The sequence below is a fragment of the Falco rusticolus genome, chromosome 7 (assembly GCF_015220075.1).
Source record: "Falco rusticolus isolate bFalRus1 chromosome 7, bFalRus1.pri, whole genome shotgun sequence".
NCBI lineage: Eukaryota > Metazoa > Chordata > Aves > Falconiformes > Falconidae > Falco > Falco rusticolus.
In genome coordinates this window covers 22,654,099-22,668,167 of record NC_051193.1, presented here as the reverse complement: position 1 = coordinate 22,668,167, position 14,069 = coordinate 22,654,099, and the positions used below count along the sequence as shown (strand labels likewise).

General features: G+C 39.1%; 1 protein-coding gene across 1 annotated transcript in view; it reads left to right on the top strand.

Annotated features, from left to right (window-relative positions):
• Nucleotides 1–14,069, top strand: part of HERC1 (HECT and RLD domain containing E3 ubiquitin protein ligase family member 1) — a 109,841-nt gene that overhangs the window by 57,542 nt on the left and 38,230 nt on the right. The window contains 12 exon segments of the mRNA XM_037396088.1: nt 2,718–2,989; nt 3,297–3,512; nt 3,602–3,722; nt 4,709–4,946; nt 5,942–6,135; nt 7,945–8,100; nt 8,352–8,458; nt 8,701–8,811; nt 8,893–9,069; nt 10,039–10,278; nt 10,478–10,561; nt 11,617–12,137. Of these exon segments, the coding sequence (XP_037251985.1) occupies nt 2,718–2,989; nt 3,297–3,512; nt 3,602–3,722; nt 4,709–4,946; nt 5,942–6,135; nt 7,945–8,100; nt 8,352–8,458; nt 8,701–8,811; nt 8,893–9,069; nt 10,039–10,278; nt 10,478–10,561; nt 11,617–12,137 (2,437 nt within the window).

The following is a 14,069-nucleotide window of genomic DNA, read 5'->3' as shown; positions in this document are numbered from 1 at the left end:
TGACCTAATTCTTAAACGTTTTTAATTCTGAAGTACATTACTTGTGACATCTGACATCTTTACTTTTAAACTCTGTACTTTTAGTTACAACCTCTGGTTTACATTTAATCTGTAAAATTATTAGTGAAGACCACATCTTTTGTCAAATATGAAATAGTTTAGGGTTTTATTAATAGGTGGTGGGGTTTTTTTTCTTGTAAGATTTGTTGACTATCACAAGGAAATTTTCTTCAGATGTTCTATTAATCCATGAAAAGTCTCCTTTAGTTTATGATTTAAGACATTGGAATTGCTTTTTGTTTCTTTGATTCTGTGCTGTGCTTCACAGCAGCGTAGCGTAGGACAGGTAGGGGATAGGAAGCTAATGTTGCTTCGGGGTGCCTTAAGCTCTCCCGCTGCTGCAAGACTGTAGGGCTTAAGGAGGCTTTTGAAATAGTTGTTGCTGTGTAGGCAGGGTTTTGCAGACTCGGTAATGGTTTAGCTCTGCTTCATGTAGGTAATCTGAGGCTTCATTTATCCTCTCCCTTGCCCTCTGTTCACCATGCGTATGCTAGGAAACTCCTTCCTACATGAAATGGAGTATGTTAGCGCCCTGTTACTCTGCTCTGTCCTATTTGCCTTAAGTTTCTCTACCTGCCACTTCAGCATATAACTTAGTTTTTAATAGAGAGCTTTAAAACAAGTAGTATAAGAATTAATATTAAATTTTGGGTAAGGTGGTATCTGTTTTGACTTTTGTTTTAAATCTTGTCACCAAGTACAAAGTGTAGAATTGACTAACAGAATTTCTTTTAAATCCTTTCATAGTAAGCATGACCAAATAGGTTGTTCTCTGTAAACCAGGTAACATTGCTGTGTTACATAACCCAGCAGAAATTTGGAAATTTGATCGCACTTTGAAAAGTACTGTTTAAACTTAATCTTTGCATTGTCCAAAATAGTGTGTCTGTGTAGTGTATTTTTATCAAATACCTAATACAACCTCAGTACTGTGATGGTTCTTACTGAAGCCACTGCAGTCTGTTTAGTAGCAAGTGTAAGGAGTACCAGGCACATGAACACTATTTACAGCAAAGGAAGTGCGATGTGAACAGGTTTTCGTAATTCATAGCTCAGACAATTAATTTTTTTGGCAATTAAGTGGAGATAAACTACCTAATTTACAAAGGAAAAGCAAAATTTCACAGTATTTTGAATGTTTGTTCTGTGAAGATGCAAACGGTGACCTGGAGGTGCATGTTGGCTGACAGAATAATAGTATTTCACCTAAAGCTCAGGAAAGGAATGGTGTAGCATGGCTGCCAGGGGATCTGTCCCAAGGCCAGCACCCGATGTGCTGTCTGTCCTCGTTCCTGTGGGCAGCTGCTTACAGAGCTGCTGCAGGTAGGCAGTGTTTAAAGTAGGTCCTGGAATGAGTATCCAGCTGGAACTCAGCCTCGCTGATATAAGAAAGCTTTCAACAGATGAATTTGTGTGACTTTTTCCTGAAAATGTCTGTTTAATAATGTTTGAGGGTGTTACCCTGCAGATTTGTAAGAGTACTGTGAATGGATTGTGATTCTCCGAATTTTAACTGTAGCTCACTGTGCGCAAGAGAGATTAATATTTTAAAATTCTACGTAGATCATTTAAGATAATGCAAACTAAAATTTAGAAATTAATTTAAACATACATTAGGTTTCCACACAGGTCTCCAGACGTTACCTATCTATACAGATGCAAAGGTTTTTTGAGCAGGGTCTGCCCTGTTGTAGTACCTTGCATAGCTCTGAGTTGGCTAACAGCATTTACCAAAATAATAAAATAGTAACTTCTGTTTTGATATGGGTATTTAACTGATGCATCTCAGTCAACTGCTGATGAAGGGATGACTTTAGTGACATTGCAGTCATTTGTGCCAGGGATAGAGTTCTAGTAAAACTCTTGGAAGTGAGATCAAATATATGCTGGTAATTAAGTTCCAATGCTGCAGATTGATGGCTGATGCTCATTTCAAGAAGTTCAATTATCAGTGATGGTAAAGTTTCAGGTAGTGTAATGCCATGCTGATGTAATAGGAAACACTTGAAAACAGACTTGTGCAATTGCTAGGTGACAAAGATATATATCTAACACATGCTGTAGATTAGTATTTAATATACATATATCTGTTTATCTTGAATCATAACAAAGTAAATGTTCTCTGTTAGTCTAAAATAAAAAATTGTCTGTTCCCTTCTGCAACCATGAATTCTGTAAAAATTTAATCTAAAATAACATTGTGTTTTTTTCTAAACTATGCAATATACAATGGCTTGAATAAAACAAAAAAACACTCTCATTTTATGGTTAGACCTCAAAATAAATACCCAAAGTGCACAATTTCTGTTGTAGCAGACCTTTTCTTTACGGTTTTGTCATTTAGCTGCAAAGCATTTTTATTCAGTGGTCTAGCTTTAAGCTGAGCAGTTTGAGTGGCTTCTATCTTTTTGTTTTCTTACTTGGCAGCGTGTTGCAATATTGCTTAATATAATTAAAAGAAATACAGCCTTCCCGTTAGGGAAATTGCTGTAAATTTAAATCAAGTTTTTTGCTCTGAGTTGCTTAATGCATGGTATAATTAACATGAATATCCATTTTCCGCCTGTATGAATAGCAGCAGTTCAGTCTTCACCTACTGTGAAAATGTGTTACCTGGTGAACTGGAATTTATGTGACTTCATTATGTGTATCTTTAGGAGCAATACACAGCCAAGTGGAACCTTTAAGTGACTCATGGGTTCGACTGAAACACAGCAGGGATTGGTTATACACTTCCTCCTACTCATTTGTTGAGTCCGATTTTGATCTCTCAAGATCCCTTGGAGTTCATACTTTGATTGAAAATGTTGTCAGCTTTGTAAGTGGAGATGTGGGAAATTCACCAGGATTTAAGGAACCAGAGGAAAGTATGTCCACCAGTCCACAAGCATCAGTAATTGCAATGGAGCAACAGCAGCTGAGGGCTGAGGTAAGTTTAATGCCTTTTCTTATTCTTCATACATTATGCTCATTTTATGAATTTTTAATTTTTTTTTAAAATGTCCAAATTCTGTCTTTTAAGGACATTTTTCCTATCTTCTGTTGAAGTATCTTAACTGGAACTGGTAACTTTATGTAAATAAACTGTAAACGAAAACTTAAAGAATTCCCTTCTAAAAAAAAAAAGCGTTGATGATAAACCATCTCATTAGTTCTCACAGGTTAAAGATGATCTAATTCTAATTTCTAAGGATACTTGCTACTTAATACTGTCTTTTGCCTGCCTTTATTTTTAGCTTCGTCTGGAAGCGCTTCATCAGATTTTAGTGCTTCTATCAGGGATGGAGGAAAAAGGCAGTGTGCCATTAATGGGAAGCCGTCAAGTACCAGGATTTCAGTCTTCTTCATTGCTTACTTCTGTTAGACTACAGTTTCTGGCTGGCTGCTTTGGTTTGGGCACTGTAGGACATGCAGGTGCCAAAGGAGAGAGTGTAAGATTGCATCACTACCAGGTATGTACTTTAATAGGTTCTGTTGTTTCAATAACTAGGTAACAAAAATGTATCAGTCCTTAAAATACTGATTTGTTTGTTTGACCCAGGATGGTATCAGAGCAGCTAAGAGAAGTATTCAAATTGAAATCCAGGTGGCTGTGCACAAAATTTATCAGCAATTGTCTGCTACGTTAGAAAGAGCTCTGCAAGCTAATAAGCATCACATAGGTAAGTGAAAAACATGTTTGCAAAATATGTCCTCTGATACACAGTACAAGGGCTTATGTGTTTAACAAAGCAGCCTGATACTAGTGACCAGAATTCACTGAAGTATATCTGTCTGACTTCTTTTCCAAAGAGAGAGAAGCTTTTAAACTTTTTTCTGTTTTAATTTCCTTCAGATGCTAGGCCTTTCTATTTTAATGCTTTTAAGTATTGTCAGCCTTTCTATTCTACATACCATAACCTTCCACAGTCACCAAAATCTTTGGCACTTCAAAGTGATTTTGAGGTTTTTCACGGGTAAGCAGTTTTCTGAAGAGAGGAAGAGTCTCCAGTCTTGTTTCGTTTGTTCAAGTGAACTTTTTTTAAAACCCAAATCCAAGGATGAGGGCATTTGGCTTGTTTTGAAAGCCCTTTCTCCTGTCCTTCTGTACCCGGCTGTTGCTGTGTGCATACCCAGGTATTGCTGTGTCCCTCTATCCTTAAGGGATAGTGGGAACTCTGCACTCTTTGTGCACTTTGTATGTGCACTGACTGAGAGCTTCAGTGCAGAAAAGGTTTCTATAATTCACTTTGTTGGTAGAGCCTAATGAGCATTCTTACCTGAATCGTTTTGTGTTTTCACTTACAATTAAAATGGAACTGAAAGAAAAGCTGAGAATCAACTTAAAGTACAAGTAGACAGTTAAGTATTTCACCCAGTTATCCTTACCGTAGAGGGAAAATTCTGGTTTGAGGTTTACCCTTAGGACATCTACATCACAAACTAGACACATTATATTCTTGTTTAGACAACCTTGACCTAGAAATTGCGTTGAGAGAGAGGGGGCTACAGTACATCAGAAAGACTACCTCGAAGTGTCTGACAAAGGAGGCTAACTTGACGTAATAATTTAATTAAGTTTTATTTAAAAAATAATCTGCTGTTCTTCTGTCTTGGTATTCTTACTCTAAACAGCTTATTAATTGAAACAACTTTATTTTAACCGTAGAAGCACAACAGCGTCTTCTGTTGGTGACAGTCTTTGCTCTCAGCGTACATTACCAACCTGTTGATGTCTCCTTGGCCATTTCCACTGGTCTGCTGAATGTGCTCTCTCAACTGTGTGGCACAGACACCATGCTAGGACAGCCACTGCAGCTGCTGCCCAAAACCGGCATTTCTCAGCTCAGCACAGCTTTGAAAGTAGCCAGTACAAGACTACTTCAGATCCTCGCTATCACCACAGGGTAAGTATCGAATGCTCCCTTGCTTTCAGAAAACTTAATTGTTAAGCTTTTCAGCACCCTTTAAAAATAACTTTTATTTTGTGTGAGCTTGCTTTAGGACAATAGATATTATTCAGAAGTATAAGAGTGAAGGGGGGGAGGGGGAAAAGGACTAGTCACATTATTCATAAGAAAAATGCACATAAAACTGGTAAATATTGTTGAGGAGTTTGGACCAGAATAGTTAGAACTTTCTGGTCTGTAAACACTGTACTCCAGTATTCCTCATTTTGCTATTTTGGCTTTGTATCTAGCTCTATAAAGTTGATATGATGAGGCCTTCTGTTGCTGTGTAAAAGTAATTTGTGTAAAAGCAGTACTGATAATGTGGTAGTTGTTGTTCAGAGTAGTACATTGTGCCTCTTTTCAGAATATAAAGTAATTTTCTGAGGAATACTGGCCTCTGTTAGACCAGGGAAAATTGCATGGGTACTTAAGTGTTTAGTTTAACTCAGTAAAGAAAAAAAAATGGAGAAAGTATTTTGTATTTGGAGGAAGAGTATTATTTGATATTTAGTACATGCATCTTCATTTCAGAGTTCATACACCATGTTGCATTTACCTGTCAAATCTGTTATGTAACAAAAAACAACCAATAACCCCACACCCAAAAAACCCCACCAAACACAACACCCCATCTTTGGAAGTTTCCATGGGATTATGTTTCATTGACTGAGTTGTTCTTTTTTTCCCCTAGAAAGTACTGGAAATGTATCTTTTGATTCCAAAGATTGGACAGTTTTAAAATGTCTGAAAAGGAGGGTTCAGATAAGAATAATCTGCCAAGCGTATGGTGGAGGAGGAGGAAAAGTAACCTGCTGCAGTAGAATGAATTAGAATTAGTGCTGCATTAAGCCCAGTTGTCACTTGCTCTGAGTTTACTGTTGTGTCTTTTTGTTATTGTTCCTTGGATCACCTCTCAAATACTCTTTATTTTTACTTCTCTGTGTTTATAGAACCTATGCTGACAAACTGAGCCCAAAGGTGGTCCAGTCTTTGCTGGATTTGTTATGCAGTCAGCTGAAGAATTTGTTATCACAGGCTGGTGTGATGCTTATGGCTTCCTTTGGAGAAGGGGAAGGTGAGGAAGATGAAGTAGAATCAAAAAAGGCAGATTCAAATGTGGATAATGAGAAGAGAGACTTCAGAGGTAATTATCTTGCATCATTTCTCTTACAATTTTGAAATACCAGAAAACATAATAGAAGAAACCACTGAATGCTGAGGCCCTCACCCACTGTGCTCTATTTTGATTATTGTTGGGTAATTCTTAACTCTGTAAATCAGATTAAATAAAGTCATCAAGTAATGCTGTGCTTGGTTCAGATTCATGCAGACTTGATCCATGAAGCAGTTTAAAAGTAGGAGCAGGTTGAGAATAAGAATTACTCCATTTGGTTTAGAATGAGGAGAAGAACACTTTTCCTCAAAAAATGAGTTAGTGCAAGTACTGTCTTTCATAAACGTTGTCATAAGAATTTAATTATCTAAATTTTAAACTGCAAATAAATACAGCTTAATTCAGGAAATTGTACTTGCTTTGTATTGTAGAGTTCTGCATTTTGAGTGGATGGCAAAAGGTTGACCCTACCCTGTCATATTAAAAAATCTGCCACAAAATGTATTCTAAAGTGTTAATATCTTCACATAATTTGCAGTCCCTTAATGAGCATTTTGAATTTTTGTGGAACTTGTGTGTTTGAAGGAATTTTTAATTGTAGCTTGGTTTTAGGTGTACATTTGGTTTTGGTTGTGCTTATAATGATGTTCACTTATAAATAATGCAACGACTGATGAAATCATAAGGTAATTAATTAGAAATTAGGATATAAGGTCTTGCCACAAACATTTTCTTGTTAAAGCTGCCTTGGAATACGAGTTAAGGTGTGAGGAAGTACAGTATTTTGCATCAAAATTCCCCATAAAACAAAAACATACTTAGAAACCAGTGATTACATTTTCTCTAACAGGGACTTTTATAAATAATCCTGTGTGTCAACTGTGTATAGCAAGGTTTTGGTAGTGGGAAAGTGCTGCAGGGGTGGCTTCTGTGCAGAGAAAGGAGAAGCTTACCCCTCTGTCAGCCAGAACCTATTCCAGCCAGCTCCAAAACAGAGCTGGGGGGGCTGCCTCTGTGGGAACGTCTTAAGAAAGGGTAAAAAAATGCAGCTGTGTGAGAGGGAGTGGGAGAAATGCCCGAGGAACAGCTTTGCAGGCAGCCAGGGCAGTGCAGAAGGAGGGGGAGGATGAGGAGGAGCAGATTCCCCAGTGGCAGCTGGTGGGGAAGGCCTTGGGGCAGCAGGCTGTGCCCCCAGCCGCACTAGGGCCTCTGCCTGAGCAGGGGCTGTGCCTGGAAGGAAGCTGCAGCCTGCAGAGTCCGTGCAGGAGCTGTGGCAACCCACGCTGGGGCAGTCTGTTCCTGAAGGGCTGGAAAAGGATCCACGGTGGAGCATTCTTGGAGAAGTGCAGCCCATGGGAAGGACCCGTTAGGGAGCAGGACTAGTGGAGACAGTTTTACAGAATGGCCACAACCCCCTTTCATTCCCAGTCCCCCTGTTCTGCGTGGGGGTAGGGAGGTGGAAGAGTTAAGGAGTAAAGTCGAGCCTAGGAAGAAGGGGTGGTTGGGGGAAAGGTGTTCTGATTTTGTCCTCTGTTTTTCACTGGCGATAAATTGAATTAATCTTCCCCAAGTTGAGTCTGTTTTGCCCGTGATGATAAAAGATGAGTGACCTCCCTGCCTGTATCTTGACCCACAAGCTTTTAATAATTTTCTCGCTGTGTCTTGCTGGGGAGCAGAAGTGGGAGAGCAGCTTGGTGGGCGCCTGTCAGCCAGCCAAGGTCTACAGTCAGCCATCATGTCATAACTGATCGTTGTATTTTTACTTAGAGAAGAGTTTGTTGCCAGTAACAAGGACTGCTAATAAGGTTGTAAATGAAAACTTTTAACTAAACTTTCTAGCTGCCCTCCGGAAGCAACATGCAGCGGAATTGCACTTGGGAGACTTTCTTGTTTTCCTACGTAGAGTTGTGTCTTCAAAAGCAATTCAGTCAAAAATGGCATCTCCAAAGTGGACAGAAGTACTTCTTAACATTGCTTCTCAGAAGTGTTGCTCAGGTATGGTCTTTTCGAAATGTGCTCAGTTGTTACCTGCATTTCCGTAGCATGGTTCCTAAAAATAGGTCCTGTTAGAACATGTGTGACATAGTGACCATGTGTGACATAGTGAACATCTGAAACTAATTTCAGTAGACATACACAAGTTACGCTTTGGAGAATTGGGCACTGGTGGCATGCAGCTGGCATCGTAGGTGTATGCCTGATGCAGAAGTCATTTTCAGATTATTAGTGTATTGTTCCATCTTTAGGAGTTCCCTTGGTTGGCAATTTGAGGACAAGACTTCTTGCACTTCATGTACTAGAAGCTGTACTGCCTGCTTGTGAATCTGGTGTTGAAGACGATCAAATGGCTCAGGTCTTTATATTTTGTTATAAGCTTTTACACCTGTTTCTTCAAAAAGTCTCATTAAACTTTTAAATGTTTCATAGGTTTGTTCAGAGTCCGAATCAAGTGAGGCTCAGTGTAAGATACTTGCTTATCTAAGAGCACTAAATATTTTGACATATCTACCTGCAAAGCAAAGTATAACAATATGATATTACTTGTTGTCTTCATCTTGGATTTCAAATTATCTGAATTATATTCTAACACCCCAGGTTGTTGAACGATTATTCTCGCTTCTGTCTGACTGCATGTGGGAGACTCCAATAGCTCAGGCTAAACATGCAATTCAAATAAAGGAGAAAGAACAAGAGATGAAGCTACAGGTAACGATGCTTGTACCTTCTCTCTTGACTGAGTGCAGCTGAGTTACATGTACCACAGACATTTTGTCCTGTTTCTGATAGAAGCAAGGAGAGTCTGAAGATGAAGATGAGAATCTTCCCATACAGGAAGTGTCCTTTGACCCTGAGAAAGCTCAGTGCTGCATAGTGGAGAATGGGCAGATTCTAACTCATGGAAGTGGAGGGAAAGGATATGGCTTAGCATCCACTGGAGTTACTTCTGGGTGTTACCAGTGGAAGGTAGGTTGCATAAGTGTATTTCTCAACTTCTCTTAGTTTGTTTTAGAAATATAATATGATTTATAACCAACAGTTACCTATGTTTTTCCCCTTCTGACAACATTCTTGAGTAAATGACATTTTGGCAGTGTTAGTTTTGTGGTTGGACTCGATCTTAAGGGTCTTTTCCAACCTAGATTGTGCTACAGTTTTCTGATTGCCAATCCAAAGTGAAGTGTATGGCTGCTTTTGCGCACTGCCGTTTGTGTATTTCAGTACACAGACTGGAGACAGGATATGTGTTGTGTACTTGTAGAGGTGATGGTACGTGCCCCTGAGATCCAGAATCAGCACATATGTGTATTGTCTTGCAAAAGTTACCTGCTGCTATATGTAGATTTTGAATTTTTTTCTTTGTAACGGCACTTCATAAAACATTTGTTTTTCCTGCAAAAAGATGCATCAGCCTGACTGACAAGACCAGCTTTTAATACATCATCTGGAGTGATTTTTTTTTATTTTTATTTTGTTTTTTTTAGGACTATAGATACATACACAGTTGTAGTCCTTGTTAGTACAGTCTTGGAACATAGCACTCTTACTTCTTTTTTTACTTGGATCTGTGTGAATCACTGTGAACATTAGGAGTAAAGCTTACTTATTTCTGTAATACTGTTTTTAGCTCTTGTAACCCAGCTTCTGGGTGTGTATGTTTTGAGTGAGAAAAACACCTCATCTTTGTGTATTTACGTACAGTTTTCTTAATTACTAGTAGGTTAAGTTTTAAAGACTTAATGACTGACCTTATACACCAAGATGTCATTTTAGAGGTAGGGCATGATTTTAGCTTATTAGTTTTCATTCATTAAAAGCTTCTGAGTAAAACAGGTAAAAGTGTACATAAATATGCATAAGGTAAATTTTCAGTGCTTTATTGTGTTGAAATACATATTCTTGACTTTTTTCCATTTGTTTTGTTTTGCCTGCTAGTTCTACATTGTGAAGGAGAATCGAGGCAATGAAGGCACATGTGTAGGAGTGTCTCGCTGGCCGGTACATGATTTTAACCATCGCACTACCTCAGATATGTGGCTATATAGAGCCTACAGTGGTAACCTCTATCACAATGGAGAACAAACTCTGACTCTGTCCAGCTTTACTCAAGGAGATTTCATCACATGCGTATTAGATATGGAAGCAAGAACTATTTCCTTTGGTAAAAATGGAGAGGTATTTAACAGCAGTTGTTTTTTTTGGTGTTTTTTGCAACAGTAGTTTGGCATGGGTATTTTAGATAAAGCTGAGTGTGATAGTTCAGACTTGTGAAACTTTTGGTACTTGCAAGGATTACAATACAGGTACAACTTTGTCATGTTTCATATTGTTGGTTGTCAGTGTTCTGAGTGTCTTGTCTTGTTTTTTTAACTAGGAACCAAAACTAGCTTTTGAAGATGTGGATGCTGCAGAGTTATACCCTTGTGTTATGTTCTATAGCAGTAATCCAGGAGAGAAGGTAATTTAAATGTTCATCCTCATAGGTGTACTGGTTTTGGCTGAGATAAAGTCAGCATCCTTCACAACAGCCTGTGGTACTGTGTTGTGGATTTCAGTGTTGGTAATGCGGTGGTTTAGCTATTGCTGAACAACGTTTATGCAGCACCAAAGCTTTCTCACTCTGTTCCTCTGAGCCAGTAGATTGGGGGTATGCAAGAGGCTGGGAGGGAGTGCAGCTGGTCCGCTCGCTTAAGGTGACCGAAAGGGTATTACATACGATGTAATGTCACACGCAGCAATAAAACTGCGAGGAAGTTTGCCAGGAGTTTCTGTTGCTCAGGGACTGCCTGGGTATCAGTCAGCTGGTGGTGAGCGATTGTATTTTGCATCACTTTCTTTTAATTTTATTTTGTCTTTTTCTCTTATTTATGAAACTTTCTTTCTTTCAACCCATGGGTTTTCTCACTTTTGCCCTTCTGATTCTCTTCACCGTCGGGGGTGTGTGATGATCAAGTGGCTGTGTGGGACTTAGCAGCCTTAGTGGGGTTAACTCTTAACAAGAGGTCATAAATTTTCCTTTTCCTTCTGTTCAGTGTCAGTGTTAGGATGTTGGGTTTTTTGGGGGGTGGAGGTGGTAGCTGACAAGTGCTGAGAATGTTATGGCATGTGTAGCGCTATGTCACTCGCCCACTAGCTAGACTTTTCATAAATTTATATATCATGTAGTCCAATCTATTGTACATTGTATTGTATTTTATTATGTACAATTAATTTACTACAGATTTAATATTCTACACACAAAATTGCATTCCCCAGAAACCAGGGAGAATGCTGTATTAGGAATTCCAGGTAGCCATACCTGAGAAACCATGAACTGTTGTAATTTCAGCCTCCTTGAGTTTGAAGGGGTGCAGGTTTTGATCAGTGTTAAGGTGGATTTCCTAGGGATCCCAAGCCAAAAAAAGACCATACTGGTAGTTTTCTCTATTCAGCAGGAGACTCCTGCATTTATAAAATGAGCTGCTTCAGGTATGTTGAGAAGGTAACATTTAAACTGTTCTCTTTAACACTTAGGTGAAAATCTGTGATATGCAGATGCGTGGTACACCAAGAGATTTGCTACCTGGTGACCCCATCTGTAGTCCCGTAGCTGCAGTGCTGGCAGAAGCCACTATCCAACTCATTCGTATCCTTCATCGCACAGACCGTTGGACACACTGCATCAATAAAAAAATGATGGAAAGACTGAATAAAATCAAAACGTGTCTTAAAGAAGCAGGCCAAAAGCTGAAGAAAAGTCGCTCAATTCAAAGTCGAGAAGAGAACGAGGTGAGAGAGGAGAAAGAAAATAAAGAGGAGGAGAAAAGCAAACACAGTAGGCATGGTCTGGCTGACCTTTCGGAACTGCAGCTGAAGATGCTTTGTGTGGAAGTGTGGCCTGTTCTAGCAGTAATTGGTGGAGTTGATGCTGGTCTTAGAGTTGGAGGTCGATGTGTACACAAGCAAACGGGACGTCATGCCACCTTGCTTGGAGTAGTGAAGGAAGGCAGCACATCTGCCAAGGTCCAATGGGATGAAGCAGAGATTACTATCAGGTATGCTCATTTCCTACATTTTTCACCATCTAGTAGTGTTTTGTGCTTGGAAGTCTTCAGAAGGTAACATACGTTGAATATCAGGGTCATGCTGATCAATTATTTTATCAGATTTCAAAGTCTGACTTTTTAAAACAAACAGATATTAAAAGTTAAATTTTTATGATATCCAGTAAATAAAATTACTTGTATATCAAAAATAATTTGATAGTTTTGAATTGATAAGCATTATGAGACTCCTTAGATTTAGCCTCTAGGTTTTGGAGTTGGGATGTGACCAGGTTGCCAGTTTTTCTAGATCTGAAATAAGCATTGCTTGGTTTAGGATCGGTATGTATTGGCTAACTGAAACATTATTGCTCTCTTAATTTACTACAGCTTCTTGGTTATGTCTGTAAAGAGCAGTTTTTTACTGGGGGTTAGTGCCCACTTTTGTTGTAAATGGTGAGCATGGTTCTGAAGAGAGACCTGATTTGGTTTATCAGAGTTGTGAACATGTATCCTTGCTGCATTGTCCTTCCCTTCTTACGGGATGGGGAGATGCTCTGTGGGACCTGAGGAGCGGTTAAGGTCAGGAGAGGGGAGGATTCTCTCTTCTTAATGGTGGGTTGGATGATGGTTTTCAAATTAATGCAGCCTTGAAGTGTAGCGTTTGTTCGTTCACTGACCTGCCTTGGAGAACTAAAGGAGTGCCCCTGTCATAGATGTTAACACTCCAGAGCTGCTGCTGTGCAGTGGTGGGGAGCACTGGGGAGGAGGCTGGAAGGAGGTGCGGGCACTGGTTTCCGCCTCCCTTGCAGCTGTGCCTTGGAGGGGAGCTCTGAACTGAAGCTAGTGGCTTCTCTGGGCGCTCTGGTGCTCTCACAGGAAATGTCTATGGTTTTGTGTGGAAAAGACGATTCGTTAAATTTCTTAAACTCCTTCTGGCTATAGCTGAATAGTAATCTTCTGGAGAAATTGAGCAATAATTATTTTTTTCTGCCACCACTTACAAATATATTCTGAAACAACTGAGGTCAGTTCACCTGTTGAAACTGTTGCAACATTATGCCTATTTTGTCTTTATGCAAAGGTTGTTGTCACTTTAACTAAATAAACTGGAGTGCCATTGCTTGTCAGATTTAGTTCTGGATACAAATTCTTTCAAGTACGCTCATGTGACAATATAGCCTTAAATTAAGTGTGCCCCTAAAATAATTTTAAGTAAAATTTGAGTGAAGTGGCACAGTGATTGAACATAGGCAAGCTCTTAGTAATTCATTGAAGTAAGTTCAGAATGTACCGTCTCGATTAAAATCAGGCTAAAGCTTGCTTTCATTTTTAGGTAGAAGTTCACATTGTAAGATGGGAAAACATTGTGGGATAATAAAAGGAAGATTTAAAAGTCCTTTATCTGCTGGATGTATGGAGAATACAAATGTATGGAAATATAGGCTGGTGAATTTTTGTCCTGCTTAGAGTGAAAATGAGTCAAGTCTAACCGTCCTAAATATTACAAAAAATTATCACTGAATATAGATGGACAGATAGACAGACATACATTATGTGTGTCTGTTGGGTTTTCTGACCTGTGTTTTTAAAAAGTCACTGTCCTTTCCAGGTAATCTGTCCTGCCATAACCAGAGACAGAATTATCGTAAGCTATCAGTAATGTGCTCCTTGTGATGAGTAGTTGAACAGGAATGTGAGGGCATTGAAAGCTTTTCTTTAATGTGAAAAAAGTTCAGGAGTGTTTTCATTCTGTGGTTTTGTACCTGTTCACAAATTCAGTTTGGGTATGATGGTAGAATTTGGCTTAAGGTAGTTTTTCTTAGTAGAAGTCTGTTACATATTCCTAAACAATACGGCAGAAACCTCAGCACAGAATTGATAGCTTCTGTGATGTTTCTGGGTTTTAATGCTTGTTGTTGAAAACCTGTGCACGCTTTGTTG